General features: G+C 42.6%; 1 protein-coding gene across 1 annotated transcript in view; it reads left to right on the top strand.

Moving 5' to 3' along the window:
• CCDC30 (coiled-coil domain containing 30) overlaps positions 1 to 18,575 on the top strand; it is a gene marked incomplete at its 3' end in the record, with an annotated part of 171,630 nt that extends 153,055 nt beyond the window's left edge. The window contains exons 16-20 of the mRNA XM_082833927.1: positions 5,940 to 6,081; positions 9,814 to 9,950; positions 10,985 to 11,099; positions 18,082 to 18,146; positions 18,398 to 18,575. Coding sequence (XP_082690053.1) covers positions 5,940 to 6,081; positions 9,814 to 9,950; positions 10,985 to 11,099; positions 18,082 to 18,146; positions 18,398 to 18,575 — 637 coding nt within the window. The remainder of the gene's footprint in view (positions 1 to 5,939; positions 6,082 to 9,813; positions 9,951 to 10,984; positions 11,100 to 18,081; positions 18,147 to 18,397) is intronic.
• Between the last annotated feature and the right edge of the window lie 4,096 nt (positions 18,576 to 22,671).

Here is a 22,671-nt window from a genome sequence, read left to right as displayed (position 1 = left end):
AAAGGGAGGGTTTTCTCTCTTACCTAAAAGTGCAGGATGGATGTGGTAGCTCCATGTTTCCGAAGTCTAGACTCCTTCCTTGTTATTGCTCCAACCTCTTTAGCACTTAGCCACACAGTTCAGGTGGTTCACTACCATATCCACATTTCTTCCAACAAGAAGGAAGAAAGAGGGGACAGCAAGAGCATTCCATTCTGGAAGGCACACTACTTCCACTCCGGCTGTTGGCCAGAACTTATTCCCATAGCCTCATCTAACTGCAAGGAAAGCCAGAAAATGCAGTTCCTATTTGAGCGACCAAGTGCCAAGCTAAATCCGGGGCTCTATAATGACAGAAGAAGGAGAAAGTGGATTGGGGACGATCGCCACAGTCAGTCACTGCCACATGCACTGACAATCTGGTGACAAGGCCCGGTATGCATGTCTCTGGCCTACCAGAATTCAAACTTCTCCGCTTGGCATCTGGCTAACAGCTAAATTAATCTTCTAAGGGAACAATATACAAAACAATTCTTTTTTTTTAATTTTAATTTTAATTTTACTTTTTTGGCTGCATTGGGTCTTGGTTGCTGCGCGTGGGCTTTTTCTCTAGTTGCGGCAAGCGGGAGCTACTCTCTGTGGCGGTGCGTGGGCTTCTCATTGTGTTGGCTTCTCTTGTTGCAGAGCACAGGCTCTAGGCACGCAGGCTTCAGTAGTTGTGGCTTGTGGGCTCTAGAGCGCAGGCTCAGTAGTTGTGGCACACGGGCTTAGTTGCTCCGTGGCATGTGGGATCTTCCTGGACCAGGGATCAAACCCGTGTCCCCTGCATTGACAGGCAGACTCTCAACCACTGCGCCACCAGGGAAGTCCCTACAAAATGATTCTTTTATTTACAATCAGCAAGTAGGAGAGAGAGGGGCACTACTTTGGAAAATGGAAGAGTCTTGCAAAAACACATTTAGAGGTAAGATATAACTTACAAGAACATAAGACTCTCTTGGAGTAGCTATTCCATCATAGTTTGACTAGAATTAGTATCTAAATAAGTCTGCTTTGCTCTTCCCCTCCCATCTGGTTCCTAGTTTTTATGTAAAACAAAATATCTCATCAAGAGAAATTGACAATATCCGGTTTGCCTGGCTTTGCTGGTATTATAGCACTGGGGCATAGTGGGAGATCACAGGCTCTGGAATCAGATTCTCCTCTGTAAAAGTAACTTCCCTCTGTGTCAGGAGTCTTCAAGACCACCCTCAGGTCTGGAGGTTCATTAGGACTTACAGATCTTAGGAAAGGTTTTACACTCATGGTTATGGTTTATTACAGTGAAAGGATACAGATTAAAAAAGCATGCAGCGAGAGTTCAGGAGAGATAAGATGCAAGCAAGCTTCCCATCGTCCTCTCCCAGTGCAGTAGTATGGGCAGTGCTTAATTCTCCCAGCGACGTTGTGTGGCAATATATATGAAGCATTCCCAGCCAGAGAAACTCACCTGAGCCTTGACATCCAGGGATTTAATCGGGGATTAGTCAGGAGGACAGAGAGCTCCTGGGATTGACCTTAACTACTTAGTCTCCAGTTCTCCAAACTCTGAATAGTCAAACTGATCCAGCATGGCCCAGGCCCAAGGTGAACAAAAATGCATTCACCATGAATCATTTTGTTAGCGTAAAATATCTGGTGTAGCCCAAAGCCACCGGTATACAGAGACATTATTATCAGGCAGGATATTCCGAGGGCTTAGAGGTTGTCTCCCAGGAACCAGTCAAAGACTGGAAACCCAGACCCACTGAGTTTACTGCACAGCATCCATCTCCTGGGCCACAGAGTGAGGACATCACCTTCACAAGTTTGCTTTAAAAGCACGCGAGGTGTCTTGTGATAAACCTGGAGCGCACGTTAGTTCCCTTCACTTAGTTAGGACTTCCTCCAGTTTGAGTGTCAGAGCCCCAGAGAGTTGACATAGGCAAACTGCCCAGCATCATAGGCCTGAATGACTGTGCCCTCCCGTGCCTACACTGACAGAGAGCAGATGCTTCATTCCTTAAACACTTTTCCTTTCAGTTAAAAAGGCATTTTTCAGGGCTTCCCTGGTGGCACAGTGGTTGAGAGTCCACCTGCCGATGCAGGGGACACGGGTTCGTGCCCCGGTCCGGGAAGATCCCACATGCCGGAGAGCGGCTGGGCCCGTGAGCCATGGCCGCTGAGCCTGCGCGTCCGGAGCTTGTGCTCCGCAACGGGAGAGGCCACAGCGGTGAGAGGCCTGCGTACCGCAAAAAAAAAAAAAAAAAAAAAAAAAAAAAAAGAAAAAGGCATTTTTCAAATCTCTAGGCATTCCGGGAAATCAGAGGCTAGAGAGAGCATTAGAATACTATTTTGTTTGTTTAGTTTTTCTGTTTTTAAGATATCAGGATGTAATTGACCACAGATAACAAAAAAACCTGACTAATATATTTAAACAAACTTTTTTTTTCTTATATAACAAGAAATCTGGAGGAAGATGATTATGGAGATTGATTCAGCTGCTCAGTAGCATCCTTAAGGACAGGCTCTTTCCCTCCTCCTCCTCTGCCATGCTTGGCGGGCTGATGGCTTTGTCCTTAGGCTTCACACCTCATGGTTACAAGGCAGCGACTGTAGCTGCAGGTAACAGCCTCGGCAGGAGGGCAGCCAGAGCAGAGAGAGACCTTTGTTCAAATTCCTGCTTTTCCAGCAGGACTTACCTGTCTCACACACCCAATCCCCACCCCAACCCACCCTGCACACACGTGGGGCACACCCACCTTCCTTGAAATCAAGGGATCCTTATGGACACCTAAATGAACTTGAGTTCTGTTAGCAGGAATGAAGAAAGGCCATTCTGCCCTTACAGCCTGCCACAAGTAGTCTGTTTACAATGAAACAGAAGTAGTGAGGAGGTCCCCCAAGGGTTTCTCCCAAACTTTAGCCTGCATCAGAACCCCCTGGAGGACCTAGTAAAACACAGATCCTCCTCCAGACTTTCTTATTCTGTAATTCTGGGATAGAGCCTGAGACTTTGCATCTCTAACAAGTTGCCAGGTGATGATGGTGTTGCTGGTCAGAACACAGTTTGAGAACCATTGCTATTGGCTTAGAGCAAACCTCGTTTAGGGACATTAGCTAGAGCAATGGTTTTCAGTAGGGGATAGTTTGCCTTCCAGGGCAAGGAGACACTTGGCAATGTCTGGAGACTTTTCAGGTTGTCACACTGTAGAAGGTGCTACTAGCATCTTGTGAGTGGAGGCCAAGGTTGTCGCTAAGCATTCTTCAAAGTACAGGTCAGCTCTCTACAATAAAGAATTATCCGGCCCAAAATGTCAGTAGTACAGAAATCCTGGTTCAGAGTGATTTTGTGTTATTAGACCTCATAGGTTTGATCTCGGAGAGGCAGCAGTGAGCAGTGGCGCGAAGCTAGATCTTAATTCCCTGCCCAGGAATTGAACCTGGGTAGCCTGTATGAAAACCAGGAATCCAAGCCACCAGACCCCCTGGCTCTTGCCCCCAGTGAAAAATGCATTTCTCACGGAGGCAAAAACTGTAAAAATGGGTACAAAGTTTATTATTAGAGACATACCACAACAACAAGTTGGGAGAGCACACAGAGAAACAGTTCGTTTAGTTAAGATAGAAGCAAGGCAGAGATGCACACCCGGAGAGAAAGGGTGTCGGCATCCCACCTAATGAGGAGGAGTGCAGTAAAGAAGCGGTTAAATCATTTACATAGGGCAGTTCTTCCGGGTCTTTGTTTACCTTTGGCCAATTACCTGGTTTCTTTTTCCACACCTGACCTGCCCTAGCACCCTCCCCAACATGCGTGCGCAACTTTTTTCCAAGATGGATTCCAGCCCAGAGGCATATGGGCCGCCTTAGCATCACATATTATCGGATGGTTCCCCCTCCTTTTTGATCCCCAGGGAGGCTTTCTGCACACATGTAGTGTCTCCCTTGCCCCAAGGATGGGAAATGTATGACCTCTTGTTCTTTTCCTCAAACGGGGTTTAGCCCCTCTCTGTCCCTGCCGTGACTGTTATCTTAAGGCATCCACAGGAGACAAAGCCTGGCTGTTTACCCTGTCTCTGCTGTTACTTCCACTTCAGAGAGCAAACAGGAGGCTGGCTGTAAATGCCTAACCTGGAGCCCACCTATCTCCTGTCTCAGGAAATGCAAACAGAAGTCTAGTTACTTGTAAGTGTCCGGCCGGAAGCCCAACTTTTTCTCCCCCCAAGAAATGTGAACAGGAGGCCAGTTGTAAATGGCTACCCTGGAGCCCATCTATTTCCTGCCTTAGGTTCAAAGTGAAAGTTCTTAATTTTTCATTTGAAGAAACACTTTCTGCGTAACAATATTCTCATTTGGAAAGCACAGTCATCTTCAGAGCAGTTTGCCTAGTGGTGGTATGCAGGCTTTAATCTATTTTCTTATTTACTCAGGATTAGCTGTTGTAGTAGCTTGAAATGGTAACTCAGATTTTTGTTGTCTTTTTTTTTAATAGCAGGTTTATTGAGATATAATTCACATACCATACAATTCACCTATGGAAAATGTACAAATCAGAGGCTTTTAGTTGTACATCCATCGCCACAATCGATTTCATTACCCCAAAAAGAAACTCTTTAGCTATACTCCCCAGCCCCAGGCAATCACTAACGTACTTTCTTTCACTCTATATTTGTCTCTTCTGGACATTTCATCTGAATGGAATTGTAAAATATGTGGTCCTTTGTGACTGGCTTCATTCACTTAGCATAGTGCTTTCGAAGTTCATTCATGTTGTAGCATGTATCAGTACTTCATTCCTTTCTGTAGCGGAATAATGTTCCATTGTACAGATACTCCATTTTTTTTTTTTTTTTTTTTTTTTTTGCGGTACGCGGGCCTCTCACTGTTGTGGCCTCTCCCGTTGCGGAGCACAGGCTCCGGACGCGCAGGCTCAGCGGCCATGGCTCACGGGCCCAGCCGCTCCGCGGCATGTGGGATCTTCCCAGATCGGGGCACGAACCCGTGTCCCCTGCATCGGCAGGTGGACTCTCAACCACTGCGCCACCAGGGAAGCCCGATTGTACAGATACTCCGTATTTTGTTTATTGATTCATCAGTTGATGGAAACTTGGGTTGTTTTAACCTTTTGGCTGTTGTGAATAGTGCTACTATGGACATTCATGTACAAGTTTTTGTGTGGACATATGTTTTCATTCCTCTTGGGTATATACCTAGGAATGGAATTGCTAGATCATATGGCTCTACTTTTAACCATTTGAGAAACTGCCAGGCTTTTTCCATTTGCCATTCCTACCAGCAGTGTATGAGTGTTCCAGTTTCTCCACATCCTTCTCAGCACTTGTTATTATCTTTCTTTTTTATTTTAGCCATTCTACTAGGTGTGAAGTGGCATCTCATTGTAATTTTGATTTGCATTTTCTTTATAGCTAATGATGTTGAACATCTTTTCATGTGTTTATTAGTGGTAAGTCAAATTTATGTCAGACTCAGTAAGAGTCTTGAGCAGAGACATATAGAATTGGCATTTAAAAGTCTAGACTCAAGGCAAGGACTGAGAGCAAACCCACTTATCTGGAAAATAGACAAGATAGAAGTAGTGGGTTATATCACTGTCCGAGGGTGTAGCCAAGAACTAGAAAATTTTAAATCAATGACTGAATCAGTGGAGCAGGATTCCGAATTGTTAGATGTCAGGGATCAGAAGTCGAGTTTCCTGAGTTGGAGATGACGGAATCTTGTGTTATTTAGGATGTTGTACTTGGTCCATTCTCCCCACCTGGGGGGCAAGAAGTCCTGCAGATGTGAGGCAGGACAAGTCTCCATCTGTGGTGCCAGAGGCCCTGACAAAGCAAGAAGAGGAAACCCAAGAAAGGTGCATACTGAGGAGGCAAAGTAGTTTGCACTGTGTTCAGGTGCACCTATATTTAAATTTGCTTTTGTAGAAACTATAATGAGAAACATCACCACCACAAAGCCAAGCTTCGCAGAGTCAAGGATCGTTTAGTTCATGAAGTAGAACTCCGAGATGAGAGAATCAAACAACTTGAAAATGAGATTGGAGCCCTGCAGCAACAAATGGAAAAGGTGAGGGGAAAAGGTGGGAGCTCACTGGTGATGCTGGTGTTGGTCATCTGGAGGAAGCCCACTCGTTTTTTAATGTATTTGTGGCCTCTTCATAGCCCAGGTTTCCATTTCTTTTCTTTGCACCCTTTTTCAATTTGAGTAATTGTTTAAGCCCTGCCCCAAGGTGTGTAAGACTCATAGCGATGCTAGATCAAATTAGACACTGAAAATATTCTGCACTGCTGCTTAGGACTAGTGTCTTGCCTTCAAATGAAAGTAGCTTCCTAATCACCCTGCAGCAGAGACTTCCAGACCACCCTCCGTAACTCATTCCTACTTTATGCAGCCTTCATTTTGCCTCACATTTCTGTCAGTTTTAAATGGCAGTGAAAACAGGTGACCCCTATTCTTTCATCAGTCCTTGACTAGAGCCTTCAGGCTGTTTTCTAAATATCCCTGGTTTCTTTGTTTGTCTTGTCGCCCCTGTGTGACTTTCTAGTGTGTGGGTAAGAAGGAAATGGGACAGATGAATGGGATCAGATGACAAATGGCCTTGAGAGCATTAAACTACATCCATTCAAAATGGAGAGCAACTGATTTGGCCAGGAATGTTTCCCTTCTGGAGATCCCCAGCCCATTTCAGAATTTTGAAAACATTGTCCTCAGTCTTAAATTACTCATTTCTTCACCCAACAGATTTTCATCATACCAGCACTATGTGCCAAGGATACCAAAACAGTTGATATAAATTCAGTTATTCCACGGGCTATTATAGGCCTCCAGGGTAAGAATCCTTAGATTACACACAGAAAGCATTTGAGGATTATAACAGATGGGTCACCATTGTTGTGTTTTTAGTTTTAAAAAATCCTCTTGATACTCTAAACTGTAGTAAAAAAGGAAAATATGTTAGATTTTGCAGTACCCTCCTATTTTGGCACTAATTCATCCAACTTTTAAAGACTCAGATCCACAACTAGGAAGACAATATAGAAAGTATAACAGAAGAAAGTAGCAACCCTGGTTCATGGGCCCCCCAGAAATATCATCAACCTATTCTGTATTACCCATTCTTCCTTGTGATGCCTGCCTTCCACTTCCAGGCTTACATGGCAAAACCAGCCTCCTGCTTTCAGCAGGCATGTTTCCTGACTGTACTGTGTTCCAGTGTACCCCCAAAATCCATGTCTACCCAGAACCTCAGAATGTGACCTCATTTTGATGTAAGGTGTTTTCAGGCATAAACAGTTAAAACGAGGTCATACTGGATTAGCGTGAACCCTAAATCCAATATGACTAGTATCGTTATAAGAAGAGGAAAAGACACACACAAAGACAGACACAGGGGAAGAAGGCCATGTGATGATAGAGGCAGAGATCGGAGTGATGAAGCCACAAGCCAAGAAACACCAAGGATTGCTAGCAACTACCAGCTAGGAGAGAGACATGGAACAGATTCTCCCTCAGCACCCCCAGAACTAACCCTGTCCACACCTTACTGGCCTCCAGAACTGTGAGAAAATAAATTCTTGCCGTTTTAAGCTGCCCAGTTTGTAGTAATTTGTTACAGCTGTCCTAGGAAACGAACACATCTGCCCAAAAAACCACAGGCCTCCATGAAATTAACTGGAGACTGCAAGTAAGCAGAGGCGAGGAAAGAGTGGTTGGTGTTGGCCTTGGACAGACTTGGATGCAAAGTCTAGCCCTGTCGCTTGATAGTTCTGTGACCTTGCCCGAGCCCCTGTGTATCATTTTCTGCCTCTGTAAAATGGGAAAATAATTAAAATACAAAATGCCTAACGTGGGACCTGGCACATATAAATTTTCATAAATGTTATTTTCTTCTTAGTGTAAAATCTCTTAGAAGCGTGTTAATCAGTAGATGTACCACAGTGGTACAAACCTGGAGCTCCTTATTTTACTTATTTTAGGGCCCGTGAACCAGAGCCCCGAGCGTACAAAAGCTGGGCTCACTTTCTAAGCACCTAATCTCCAGAAAATAATGCCACTTTGGGGGGCTTCATTCCTTCAGCCTTCTCTTTATACAGTGAGCCAGCTGAGTCCTCTGACTGTGTGACCACCCAAACCAGGTTTCCCCAAATACTTTACCCTATTATTAGAGCAGATGTCCCGATTTTCTGGTTCCAAAACATACAGTATTTCCAACGGACAGGGTGTCAGTAGCCTGCCCCACTCAATTTCCTTTCTAATCCAGTTATAACTGCAGAGAGCATTACTTGTGGGGTAGCTGCTTATATTCTCAATCCTTCTCATAAATGTATTTAAATAATAGCAGGCAAGACTATTGTTAGACATTGAAGGGTCCTGGATGAAGGACTTTAAGATCTGGAAGAGTTTGTTTCAAAACATACTGTAATCTCCTTCCTTACAATTCCTTAATAATAGATGGACAGCCTTTCTTTCTTTCTTTCATTTTGAATTATAATTGACATAATATTTTATTAGTTTCAGGTATATAACATAATGATTTGATATTTATATATATTGCTAAATGTTCACCACAATAAGTCTAGTTAACATCCATCACCACACATAGTTACAAATTTTTTTCTTGTGATGAGAACTTTTAAGATCTACTGTCTTCGCCACTTTCTCATATGCAATACAGTATTACTAACTATAGTCATCATGCTGTACATTATATCTTTATGGCTTATTAATAACCAGAAGTTTGTACCTTTTGACTGCTTTCACCCATTTCTCCCACCCCTCTCCACCTCTGGCAGCCACCAATCTGTTCTCTGTATCTATGAGTCTGGTTTTCTTTGTTGCTTGGGTTTTTTTAGATACCACATATATGGACAGTCTTTTCTGAATGATCTATATTAGTACCTTATTAAAAGAAAGAAAGTTGCCGCTCTTAACCCTGTGATTCACCCATCCACCAGAGGTGGTGTTTCTCCTCCCGTCCCCACTCGCTCCCACACGTGGCAGGTGGAAACAAACACAAATAGGTGAAGGCACTTGCCTGTCACCATTGACAGGCTCTTGGTGAAGTGAGAAGGGCAGTTCTACACTTGTGAGCTTCTAAACTCCTCACCAACAGTGATATTTACTAAAATCTGCTGACTCAATATAAGAATGTTAGTGTTTTTTCACAAAATATAATCCTTTATCATTTTAGCTATAACTTCGCTAGCTATTGCTTCCAGGGAAAACGTTGGTAGATAATGAAACATGCTGTCAAGCTAGAAATCATTTCAGCATCATCACTGCAAGAATATTCTCGGTACCTGGTTTACATGCTGAACTTGCCAAGCCAACTGAGACCCTGACATTGGTTGTCAGGTGAGGTGGCTAGATTCCCGTCTTCCTCCCTTTGCCTTAAAGAGACTATAACTACAAAGCAGATGGAAATGTGTTACATAGAAATCTTTCTCAATATGGAGATTCAGAGAATTCAGTTGTATTTGTTAGTGACTCGATAACCTATGGAATTAGAATACAGATGAGAGCATTGGGACCTTACTGGGAGTTGAGCGTTCAGATATTTTTAAATGTTAACCCAAAAGAATGAGTAAATGTCCAAACAAAATACATGACATAAAATAACCAAGATAAATAGAAGAACCGTCTAGCTGACAATTCAGCAAACAGATAAAGACAGACTAGAAGACAGGAGAGAAGAAATTCACAAGGCAATTTGCTGTCAGAGTTTAGAAACAGGCTGATGCTCTTAAATGTGTGATTCTTTTTCCTTCCGGGGTAATTAGGGGGCTTTATTATCCCTAGGAGAAGGCATTCCAGGTCCAGATCACCACCCAAAATGATATCCTGCTCCTAGAAAAGAGGAAACTTCTGGAGCAGCTCACAGAGCAAGAGGAATTGATCCACGGCAATAAATGGATAATATCTTCGGTCCAGAGCAGGTGGGTGCCTGCCTGAGTCACCTGTGAGCTCCACAAAGAGGAGGTTTCTCCCTCCACAAAGAGATCTTTCCAGAGGTAGTCCTCTGAGTTTGCGGCCTATCTGATAACTGTTTCTCTGCCATTCTGAGGTTTTTAGCAGTTCATACAAGTGGCAGGGTTGTGAAATTAAAGAGAAAAATATCATGGAGAAGGTGGGCTGGGCATTCAGATAGGCTCTTTCATGGCAACATTGCCTCCTGAGGACCCAGCTCTGCTCATTCGGGCCCTTCCCTTTGTGTGTGTTGACACTCACGTTTATCATTTGGCACCTGTGGAATCAAGGTGTAGACCAAGAGAGAAGCAGGCTGGCATCCCAGCTCAATGACTTTCTGGTTTTATCTTCTTACACGAGTTACTTTCCCCACTCTGAGCCTCAGTTTCCTCATCTGCAAAATAGGCTTCATAACAGTATCTCTTTTATGGGGTTGTTGTGAGGATTAAAGGAGCTAATAGATGAAAAGTTTTCAGTGCTTACTGTGTGGATAGGAAGTACTTGGTCAGAGGTTGCTGCTGCTGCTAATCTGCTGCTGCTGCTACTACTATTTTTACTTCTACTACTACTACTACTACTGAAACAAAAGCATGGGATGACTGAGATCAGAACCAGATGTAGGCTGTGTATGAACAGTGTTCATACACAGTGTATGGCTGCGTATGAACCAGATGCGACCAGATGAACAGTGTTTGAAGGGATGCAGAGTCCCTCCCCTAAGTGGGATCGTATCCTTCCTTAAGTTTCTCAAGGGCTGGAATTATGCCTTTCATATTCTTGCATGTAGTGTGTCTCTGTTCTCAGTATGTATTTAATGACGGTGTACAAGCCAGAGGCTTATTCATTTTTCACTTGGTCCTGGAATATGGTGGGAATTATTCTGGCAAAGTTGGTTCTAAAATCTGGCAGTGGGCTGAGACTCAGAGCTAGTGGGAAATGGGAGAGAGTTTTTAGGAAGGATACAGACATGTTTAGTTACGCCTCTGATTTATGCCATCCTTAGAGTGCTTTTCCTGGATAAAGAAAATAAGCAGCTACAAGAAAACAGTCTCCGGCTCACGCAGCAGGTTGGTCTCTTAGAGCGAATCATAAGGAGCATCCAGATCCGCAGAGGGGAGGTAAGGTTGCTCTTCTCACCTTCCTTCATCTTCTGCGTGTAGCTGTAGCCTGCACTTGGCCTCGTGGTGGACTGCAGCAAAGAGGCTCGCTGGCTGCACGCGGGGGCAGCAGGCCTGGAGACTGCTCTTGACCAACTTTGCTCTTCATTGGGTCAGCTTTTGTTCAACATGCTCCTCCTGTGTGATCCCAAAGCACACTGTGTGTGCCTCCTAGCTTCTTCCTTAACACACTGTATTGTCATCACCTCTTCACTTCTCTATCTCATCGTCTCAGCAGCGACATCCTGGAGGGCAAGGGTTGCATCTCATATGCCATTGTATCTACGGACAGATACTCCATAAATATTTGAGAATGAACGGATGTTAAATGTCCTCACACAGATGCCTCCTTCTCAGCTATCCTGTTTAGCATGTATTATTCTTGCCCCATCTGAGAGATGAGCCCATCTGAGGCTCAGAAAGGTAAAGTGAAGCTAGTCTGGTCTGGCAAGGAGTCAAGCCTAAGGAGAACACCTGAGTCAGAGAAAAGCAATTATGTTACAAAAAACCATGCTGGCAAGTAGCCAAGTCCAGAGAGCTGCAGCAAATAAGTCTCTGTTGCCATGAGGTCCAGAGTCTGGCTGGTGAGCAGTCAGCCAGAGGGACTTCAGTAAGCAGAGTTGCATTCTGACTCCAGGATGGAGGCTGCTTGCTTTCTTCCCTGGCTTGTATCACCTGCTAGGCGTTTCTTCCTAGGATATTTCACAGTAGATCCTGCTCATTGGGTACTATTGCTATGAGCGTTAAGACCTGCATCATGTTTGGTCTCAGAAAGGTGATAGTTTCCAAGTTTTTGAGTTGTTTTGCAGATTTTATCCAAAGTAGAACTGCCACAAAAACAGAAATATAGATCAATGGAACAGGATAGAAAGCCCAGAGATAAACCCACAAACACGTGGTCACCTTATTTTTGATAAAGGAGGCAAGAATATACAATGGAGAAAAGATAGCCTCTTCAATAAGTGGTGCTGGGAAAACTGGACGGCTTTATGTAAAAGAATGAAATTAGAACACTCCCTAACACCATACACAAAAATAAACTCGGGCTTCCCTGGTGGCGCAGTGGTTGAGAGTCCGCCTGCCGATGCAGGGGACACGGGTTTGTGCCCCGGTCCGGGAAGATCCCACATGCTGCAGAGCGGCTGGGCCCGTGAGCCATGGCTGTCGAGCCTGTGCGTCCAGAGCCTGTGCTCCGCAACGGGAGAGGCCACAACAGTGAGAGGCCCGCATACGGCAAAATAAATAAATGAATAAATAAATAAACTCAACATGGATTAAAGACCTAAATGTAAGGCCAGACACTATAAAACTCTTAGAGGAAAACATAGGCAGAACACTCTATGACATAAATCATAGCAAGATCCTTTTTGACCCACCTCCTAGAGAAATGGAAATAAAAATAAACAAATGGAACCTAATGAAACTTAAAAGCTTTTGCACAGCAAAGGAAACCATAAACAAGACGGAAAGACAACCTTCAGAATGGGAGAAAATATTTGCAAATGAAGCAACTGACAAAGGATTAATCTACAAAATTTCCAAGCAGCTCATGCAGCTCAACATCAAAAAAACAAACAACCCAATCCAAAAATGGGCAGAAGACCTAAGTAGACATTTCTCCAAAGAAGATACATAGATTGCCAACAAACACATGAAAGAATGCTCAACATCATTAATCATTAGAGAAATGAAAATCAAAACTACAATGAGGTATCACATCACACCAGTCAGAATGGCCATCATGAAAAAATCTACGAACAATAAATGCTGGAGAGGGTGTGGAGAAAAGGGAACCCTCTTGCACTGTTGGTGGGAATGTAAATTGATACAGCCACTATGGAGAACAGTATGGAGGTTCCTTAAAACACTAAAAATAGAACTACCATATGACCCAGCAATCCCACTACTGGGTATATACCCTGAGAAAACCATAATTCAAAAAGAGTCATGTACCACAATGTTCATTGCAGCTCTATTTACAATAGCTAGGACATGGAAGCAACCTAAGTGTCTATCAACAGATGAATGGATAAAGATGTGGCACATATATGCAATGGAATATTAATCAGCCATAAAAAGAAACGACATTGAGTTATAGTGAGGTGGATGGACCTAGAGTCTGTCATACAGAGTGAAGTAAGTCAGAAAGAGAAAAACAAATACCATATGCTAACATATATGATGAAATCTAAAAAAAAAAAAGGTTCTGAAGAACCTAGGGTCAGGACAGGAATAAAGACGCAGATGTAGAGAATGGACTTGAGGACATGGGGAGGGGGAAGGGTAAGTGGGACAAAATGAGAGACTGGCATGGACATATATACACTACCAAATGTAAAATAGATAGCTAGTGGGAAGCAGCCGCATAGCACAGGGAGATCAGCTCGGTGCTTTGTGACCACCTAGAGGGGTGGGATAGGGAGGGTGAGAGGGAGGGAGATGCAAGAGGGAAGAGATATGGGGACATATGTATATGTACAGCTGATTCACTTCGTTATAAAACAGAAACGTACACACCATTGTAAAGCAATTATACTCCAATAAAAATGTTAAAAAAATAAAAAAGTAGAACTGCCAGATGATGTGACCTAATTTCCAACAGTTTATGTCTTTGCTTGAGCTACAAGTGTTCTTAATTGTCTAGTCATTCACTCTTTTACTTAATCATTCATTCAAGAAACATTTATTTATTTATTAAAGGGAACTTTATTATTTTTATTCATTTATTTTTGGCTGTGTTGGGTCTTCGTTGCTGCGCGTGGGCTTTCTCTAGTTGCGGCGAGCGGGCTTCTCATTGTGGTGCCTTCTCTTGTTGCGGAGCACGGGCTCTAGGTGCGCAGGCTTCAGTAGTTATGGCACACAGGCTCAGTAGTTGTAGTTCGCGGGCTCTAGAGCACAGGCTCAGTAGTTGTGGCACATGGGCTTAGTTGCTCTGCGGCATGTGGGATCTTCGTGGACCATTGCTCGAACCCGTGTCCCCTGCATTGGCAGGCGGATTCTTAACCACTGCGCCACTGGGGAAGCCCTCAACAAAAATTTATTAATTCCAAGAACTGTGATAGGTCCTAGGAATATGGAAGATGGTTCCTGTTTTCAGAGACCTTCAGTCTAGTAGAAAAGGACAGACACATATGTGAATAAATACTATAGTATTGTCGGTGCTGAGTTACAGGCCTTAAAGGAGTATTTTTTAGGACCAATAGTTTTGAGATCCACAATATTGTCATCAAATCAAGATAAGAAATGTCACATGGGTCAGAACTACAGTATATCAAGCTCAATATCCCACGTGTGACAAAGGTACCGAGTTGTAACATCTTGACACCTATTGGAATAAACTCCAAAACTGTTTATAAACTTAGAATCTTAAGGATCCTCCAATCCCATCCTCTCATTTTACACAGGAGGGGGATAAAACCCAGAGAAGTTGAATGATATGTCAAAGGCCACATAGCTACTGCTTACGTTTCCAAGATCTGTTGATTCTCAGTGATTACCATATATGCAAATAGATCAGTATATAGATCCCTGAGATCAGACATATCCTAGGTTGCTTCCTTTCTTGGGGCTACAGTGGTGGCAGCTTGACATTCGTTGGGTGCTTACTATGTGCCTGGGACTGTTCTAAGCATTTTATGTGTATTATCTCCTGTAATCCACAAAATAATCTTATGTGAAAAGCCTGTCATTCCCATTTTCACAGTTGAAGAATCTGAGACCTGGAGAGGTGAAGTGACATCATTGCCCAAGGTCACACAGCTGATAAATAGAAAAACAAGGACTGAAAACAGCACTCTCTGGTCCCTGCTCTTAGCCACTATCTCATAATACTCCAAGTCAACTGTTTCCCTTGCAGGGGCATTGGAGTAACCAGGGACATAGCCTTTGTAATAGACCATGTTGCTGCCTGTATTGTAATTCCATCCTTCTTCTCAGTTGGCTTATACACTACAAGAGAGCAGGAACTCTGCCCATCTTGTTACCCGTTGCATCCCAAGTACTTAGCACCTGGGTCACTGCAACAACTTCTTAACTCATCTCGTTTCAATCTCTCCTCCTCTTCTAATCTGCCCTGCCCATGCCACTAGACCCATCGTCGTGAAACACTGCTTGATTTCATAGTACTTCACGTCAAAGAGTTTCAGAGACTGCCTTTGTCTATAAGACGAAGTTTATTCATTCAACACATATTAATGGACCATATACAGTGTGCCAGGCCTCATGCTGTTTCCCATATGGTTTAAACATGATGGTGAACAAGAGATACTCTCTGTCTTCCCAGAACTCGTGCCCAGTGAGAATGACAATCATGTAACTGGCAACTGCCATGCGCTAAGTTCTACAAGAGCAGTAGGCCCAGAATGCTGAGGAAGCAGGGGGAGTGGTGTCTCAACCTGTCTGGAGTGGCTAGGGAAGGCTTCCGGAGTTATTGATGTCTAAACCAGAACTGAAGCCACATAAGAACGTTCCATATTCCAAATACCTTTCTGACAAACCTGATCAAAAGAAACTAGCCTATTCACTGTTTCCCCAAAAGCTCTGCCGTTTCCTCCTCTGAATCATGTATTTCCCTTGCTTGGAAAGACACATCTCATCTCCCCTGTCCCATCTTCCCAGGCTTTGTCTTTTGAGGTCCTATGGTTCTTATAGTCTATAGCCAGAGGGGTCTTTAGAAAATACATGTAGTCTGAGCCGATGACTCAACACTGCAAGGATTTCCCGCAGTCTTCAGAATAAAACCCGCATTTTCTGACATGGTCTTTATATGCTCTGTGAGTAGGCCTCTGGTCTGTTTTGGTCTACATTTTTCTGAGAAAGAATATTTGGCTCTTAAAGTAATGGAGCTCAAAACAGTTACTTTTTTTTTATGATTTAAAGGGACAGAAAATGTTTACCAGAGTATTAAGAACTCATCAAATAGAATGGAATGATTATATCAGCTAATATGAGGTAATTCATGTAGAAAAGTGGATATAAAAAGCAGGCTTGTGAAAAGCACTAACATAAAAACTATGGCATTTAGTTATTATTTTTAAAATAATTTTATTTATTGAGGTAACATTGGTTTATAACATTATATCAGTTTCATGTGTGTAACATTATACCTTGACTTCTGTATATACTATAGCATGCTCACCACCAAAAGTTTAGATTCCATCCATCCATCCATCCCCCTTTTGCCCAGTTCACCCTCCCCCACCTTCCCCTCCCCCTTTTGCCCATTTCACCCTCCCCCACCTTCCCCTCTGGTAACCACTACTCTGTTCTCTGTATCTATGTGTTTATTTTTGTTTGGTTTGGTTTGTTCTTTTTTATTATTATTATTCCACATGTGAGTTAAATCGTATGGTATTTGTCTTTCTCTGTCTGACTTATTTCACTTAGCATAATACCTTCAAGGTCCACACTGTTGTCACAGATGGCAAGATATCATTTTTATATATGTATAATCTACTTAATCCATTCATCCTTTGATGGGCACTTAGGTTGTTTCCATATCTTGGCTATTATAAATAATGACATAGGGGTGCATATAGCTTTTCAAATTACTGTTTTTGTATTCTTCAGGTAAATACCCAGAAGTGGGACTGGATCATGTGGTAGTTCCTAATTGTTTTAGGAATTTCCATACTGTTCTCCATAGTGACTGCACCAATTTACATTCTGACCAACAGTATACGAGGGTTTGCTTTTTTCCACATCCTTGCCAACACTTGTTATTTCTTGCCTTTATGATAACAGCCATTCTAATGGGTGTGAGGTAATATCTCATTGTGGTTTTGATTTGCATTTCCCTAATAACTGGTGTTGTTGAACATCTTTTCATGTGCCTATTGGCTATCTGTATGTCTTCTTTGGGAAGAAATGTTTATTTAGCTCCTCTGCCCGTTTTTTAACTGGGTTGTTTGGTTTTTTGTTGTTGAAAGTATGACATGTATAGTTACCAAATATTCTATAGGTATTAGGGATTACAGTTTTTCCCCCAATTTTGTTGATATAATTGACCTATAACATTGTATAAGTTTAAGGTGTACAATATAATGATTTGATATATATATATGTATTACAAAATGATCACAATAAGATTAGTTAACATCTATCATCTCATATAGTTACAATTTTTTTTCCTCATGACAAGAACTTTTAAAATCTACTCTCTTAGCTACTTTCAATATATACAATACAGTACTGTTAAGTATATCGTCATGTTGTACATTACATTCCCAGAACTTATTTCTCTTACAAGGGAGGTTCATACCTCTGACCACATTCACCTAATTCCCCCATCCCTGACAACCACAAATCTGGTCTCTATTTCAATAAGTTTGTTTTTTTTAAACTCCAAGTGTATACGAGTTCATACAGTATTTGTCTTTCTCTTTGTCTGACTTATTTCACTCAGCCTGATGACCTCAAGTTCCATCCGTGTTGTCACAAATGGCAGGATTTCCTTATTTTGTTAAAAAATTTGTTTTTTGCTGAGTAGTATTCTATTGTATGCATATTCTTTATCTATTCGTCTATCAGTGGACACTTAAGTTGTTTCCATATCTTGGCTATTGTAAATAATGCTGCTATAAACATGGAGTGCAGATATCTCTTTGGAACAGTGTTTTCATTTCCTTCAGATATATACCCAGAAGTGGGATAGCTGGATCATATGGTAGCTCTATTCTTAATTTTTTGAGGAACCTCCATACTGTTCTCCATAGTAGCTGCACGAATTTACATTCCCACCAACAGTGCACAAGAGTTCCCTTTTTTCCACATCTTCTGCAGCATTTGTTATCTCGTGTCTTTTTGATGATAGCTAGTCTAACAGGTGTAAGGTGAGGGGATTACATTTTTAACCAAAAACATATATAAAGCATAAGTTCTAGGATCATATCGCCAATGGTTTATCGTTATAATTTTTTAATATTCATCCTTTCTTTTCTTTTAGGAAACAATTAGTGACATCCCTGAATTTGAAGTATTGAATAAAATTGTGCCCTTACCAAACTCCAGGTGAGTAAAATCAAGGCAATCATCCACATGCCAGAGAGTTATGGCTGCCTAGCTAGTTCTAGCTGCTGGCTTGAGAAAGCATAGCAGGGACTTTCCTGGTGGTCCAGTGGTTAGGACTCCACGCTTTCACTGCCAAGGGGGAACTAAGATCCTGCAAAAGTTGAAATTCTATTGATGCCTTAACTCTGTAACCCCAAAGTGCTGCTGAGAGATCCTGTCTATACAAAGTCCTCACACATGGCCATTCTTAGTTTTTCAGGAACGGGTTTGATAGAGTCAGCTGGAAGTCTTCAAGAAACTGAAGAACATAGGTCAGAAGAAGCAATGGTAAACGCCAAGTCCCTCGAGTCTCTTTCGTGTTCACAGAATTCTGAAGCTGGATACATAAACGTGGCTTCTCTGAAAGAAATACATCACATCCAAGAATAAGGCCAAGTCAGAACTATAAAATCACTGGTGTCTAAAACTAGACTGATCAAAGCTGCTAACTTAAAGCTTGGGCGTGAAGGTGGAGCATGACGTGGAGAAGAGTTATGACAGATCCTCACTGGACGTCAACCAGGAGTCTTCAAAATTGCTGATAAATTCATTAAACCTGTTCTAATAATGGATTTCTCAAGTTTGTTTGGTATCCTCAAATGCCTTGTATTGATCAATGTCATGACTTAAGTTCAGTGGTTTAATTAGGGGTTTTTTTTTAAGATTCTTTTTTTGATGTGGACCATTTTTTTTAAAGCCTTTATTGAATTTGTTAAAATATTGCTTCTGTTTTTTATGTTTTAGTTTTTTGGCCCCAAGGCATGTGGGCTCTTACCTCCCCAACCAGGGATCGAACCCACACCCCCTGCACTGGAAGGCAAAGTCTTAACCACTGGACCACCAGGGAAGTCCCTAATTAGGTTTTTGTTCAGTAGAGCACACATACAGCTAATTCAGCATTCTTTCTATTCTTATCATCATGGGTATTTTCTTATTTATTTTTTAATTTAAAAGTAAAAACAATGTAATCACGTTAAAGCAAATATTTGAGAAAACAAAAACCTATAAAGCCCACATTCTTAACACAACTATTTTCATTTATTCTTTTCTGGTCCTTATTCAAATGTATATATTTTCAATGGTTATCATATTGTACATTCATTTTCATAGTCTGATTTTAAATTTAATATTTCATAAAACATTTTCCCATGTTTCAACAGTCTTCATAATTATTCTTTCAAAAGCCACATGGTAGGACTTCCCTGGTGGCGCAGTGGTTAAGAATCCACCTGCCAATGCAGGGGACACGGGTTCGAGCCCTGGTCTGGGAAGATCCCACATGCCACGGAGCAACTAAGCCTGTGTGCCGCAACTACTGAGCCTGCACTCTAGAGCCCATGAGCCACAACTACTGAGCCTGTGTGCTGCAACTACTGAAGCCCGCGTGCCTAGAGCCTCTGCTCCACAACAAGAGAGGATGCTGCAATGAGAAGCCCGTGCACCACAACGAAGAGTAGCCCCTGTTTGCCGCAGCTAGTGAAAGCCCATGCGCAGTAACAAAGACTCAGTGCAGCCAAAAATAAATAAATAAAAATAAATAAATAAAAATTTTAAAAGCCACATGGTATTCTATCATGTTGATGTCCTATAAATTCTCTTGTTGTTTGACCTTTGTTTCTACTTTTTTACCATTTAAGATTATGCTGTGATGAAAGTGTTTGTAGATGTAGCTCTTTTCTTCTCTTGAGTACTCCATAAAACACATTTACAAGATCAACATAGGGGCTTCCCTGGTGGCGCAGTGGTTGAGAGTCCGCCTGCTGATGCAGGGGACATGGGTACGTGCCCCGGTCCGGGAAGATCCCACATGCCGCCGAGTGGCTGGGCCCGTGAGCCATGGCCGTTGGGCCTGCGCGTCCAGAGCCTGTGCTCCGCAACGGGAGAGGCCACAACAGTGAGAGGCCCATGTAACGCAAAAAAAAAAAAAAAGATCAGCATAATTGGGCTAAAGTATAACTGTTAATAGTTTTGATACGTCAGTTGTCGAATTACTTTAAAAAAAGATTGTGTCAACATATGGTTTCTATAGTTGAACTCTTTAAGCCTCAATTTCTTAATCCATAAAATGGGAGCAATGGTAGTTCCTATCGCATAGAGCTGTGAGGACCAAATGAAATGAAACGTGTGTTTAGCACTTAGTAAAAGCTTAACAAATACTAGACATCATTATTTATTTTCACTAGCAGTTTGAGTGTACTAGTTTTTCCACAACCTCATCAACATTGGATATTATCAATTTTCTTTGATATTATCAATTTTTAAAAAATTATTCTAAATAGTTGGTATAAAACTATACTGAAGGATGATTTCTGCTGCTCCTTCCCTTCCTGCCCCTTTCCCTCCTTATTCTCCTCCTCTTTCTTCTTCACCTTCAATTGGAGGTAGAGAGGGAGACCAAGGGGAGAGAGAAAGTAACCAGAAATTTTTTAATAGACCCCTTAAGTTGAGCCACACTGAATTTTTATGTGAAATCCTTGCTTCCTCAGACCACTGAACTAGAAAGGATGGTCAAAGGATATAGAAAATAACAGCTGTGATATTGAATCTAAGCCTTACCCAATTCATTCAATTCACTGGATTCATTGAATCTATTTATTGAATCCCTACTGTGTGCTATTCAATAGTGGGCACACCTGTGAAGACAGGCAAGGAGAGTCTCGGTTTTTGTCATTGAACCCAAGTCCATGTGCCCGAAGCACAGTGAGGACAAACAAACATTGGAATCTGGAGCAGAGGAAGGCTTATTGCACAGGCCAAGCAAGGAGAATGGGCGGCTCCTGCTCGAAAGACCTGAACTCCCCAATGGTTTTCAGGGAAGAGTTTTTAAAGGCATCTTTTGGGGTGATGGCTTCAGGGTGTATGACTTTCTTCCGATTGGTTGGTGGTGAGGTAACAGGGTGGTGTTCCAGGAATCTCAATCCTCAACCTTCTAGTTCCCACTAGTCTGGAGTCTCAGAAGGTAGTTACCATCCTCCACCTAGGTGGGGGCCTTAGTTCCTACAGAACTCAAAATTTCTGTCAGATTGTTATGTATATCCCATGAGAAGGAACTAGGACTCTGTTTTATCACTGAACTGTAATTTTTAAAAAATTTTATTGGAGTGTAGTTGATTAACAAAGTTGTGTTAGTTTCAGGTGTGCAGCAAAGTGATCGAACTATAACTTTTTGACTGCTTTTCCTTTGTTTCTGCATTCCCTCACTTCCTTAATTAGTATCTGCTTGAATCTGCTCTTTGTAACTCAGGGAAGGTCTGGGAAGCTGAAGCCTTTTTCTACAAACAAGAAAGAGGATACACGGAAAGGGTTTTGTACACGGGAGTGTCCTGCAGGGTCCTACTCAGTTTCGGTCCCACCTTTTCTTTGGTACTCCTCAGTCTTCATGGAAACAGGTGGACAAGAAAGGGAATAAAGGTTTGGATATGTTATTCATAAGCTTGGCAGAGGAACCAGGTTTAGGGGGACTTGGTTTCATTTTCATGGAGTTAAATGTGTGTGAGGCTGCAGGTGAGGTGGGAAAACCATAAAATTTTGGATGGTGAATGGATGAAGATAATAAACCAGTAATGTATCTGAAAGTGTGATGGAGGGCTACTTTAGATTGGGTGCAATGTTCCTGAGTGATATCTGAGCTGAGACCTGAGCTACAAGACCACTCCCCATCCCCATTAAGATCTAGAAGAATATTAAAGACAGTTAACAGCTAGTACCAAGGCCCTAAAGAGAGTATGGGAACTCCATGACCTCGAGGAACAGAAGGCCAGAGTCCCAAGAAGGTGGCGGCCAGACAATGTAAGGTACGCCTTTTATGTAAGAAACTAGATTTTATGCTAAATACGGGGAACCAGCAGTGAATTATAAGCAGATTTATTTTAAAAGCTCTAGCTGCTCTGCGGTATATGATTTGGAGGTGATGAAAGTGGAAGCCTGTGTGAGAACTGGAATTAAAATCCTAGCGTCCTGACTTCAAGGAAGTGCTGAGTACTTACTGAACAAGCTTGATATGCCAGGCTGTTCTAAACGCTGAGGATGAACACAGTTCTTGCTTCCGTGGGGCTCCACACTAGTGGACAGGGGTAGAAAAACGCACGTATGACGGTTCACATAGGTCTTAATTTCAAAGGCTGATATGGACCCTGAAGACTGCCCAGTCCAAGCCCCCTAGCCTGAGCGAGAATAATTTGTACTGCACTTTGTGTAGCCGAGTGAGTAGGATGTCCGTTGACCTTGAGCAATAAATGCCCAGTTTTTCCGCCCGGCTCAGCACCCAGGGAGAGCCAGGTGAACTAACAGCTGGCTGACATCCGGGTGGTCTGTACGGAAGGAGGCGCTGGCCACCCACGCAGCGCCCAGTTTGGCGCCGGAGGCGGAGAACTTCCGGGGGCGGGGCCTGGCCTCGGTCGGCTTTTCCTGCGCCCCCGCCGGAGACGAAACCCTCAGAGCAGGGACTAGGTTCGCCGTAACCCCGCGCTCCCGACTTCTGCTTCCG

The sequence above is a fragment of the Leucopleurus acutus genome (assembly GCF_964270905.1).
Source record: "Leucopleurus acutus genome assembly, chromosome: 2".
In the NCBI taxonomy this organism is placed as follows: domain Eukaryota; kingdom Metazoa; phylum Chordata; class Mammalia; order Artiodactyla; family Delphinidae; genus Leucopleurus; species Leucopleurus acutus.
Note: the sequence above shows the minus strand (reverse complement) of the source record. Positions and strands in the feature narration are given on the sequence as shown.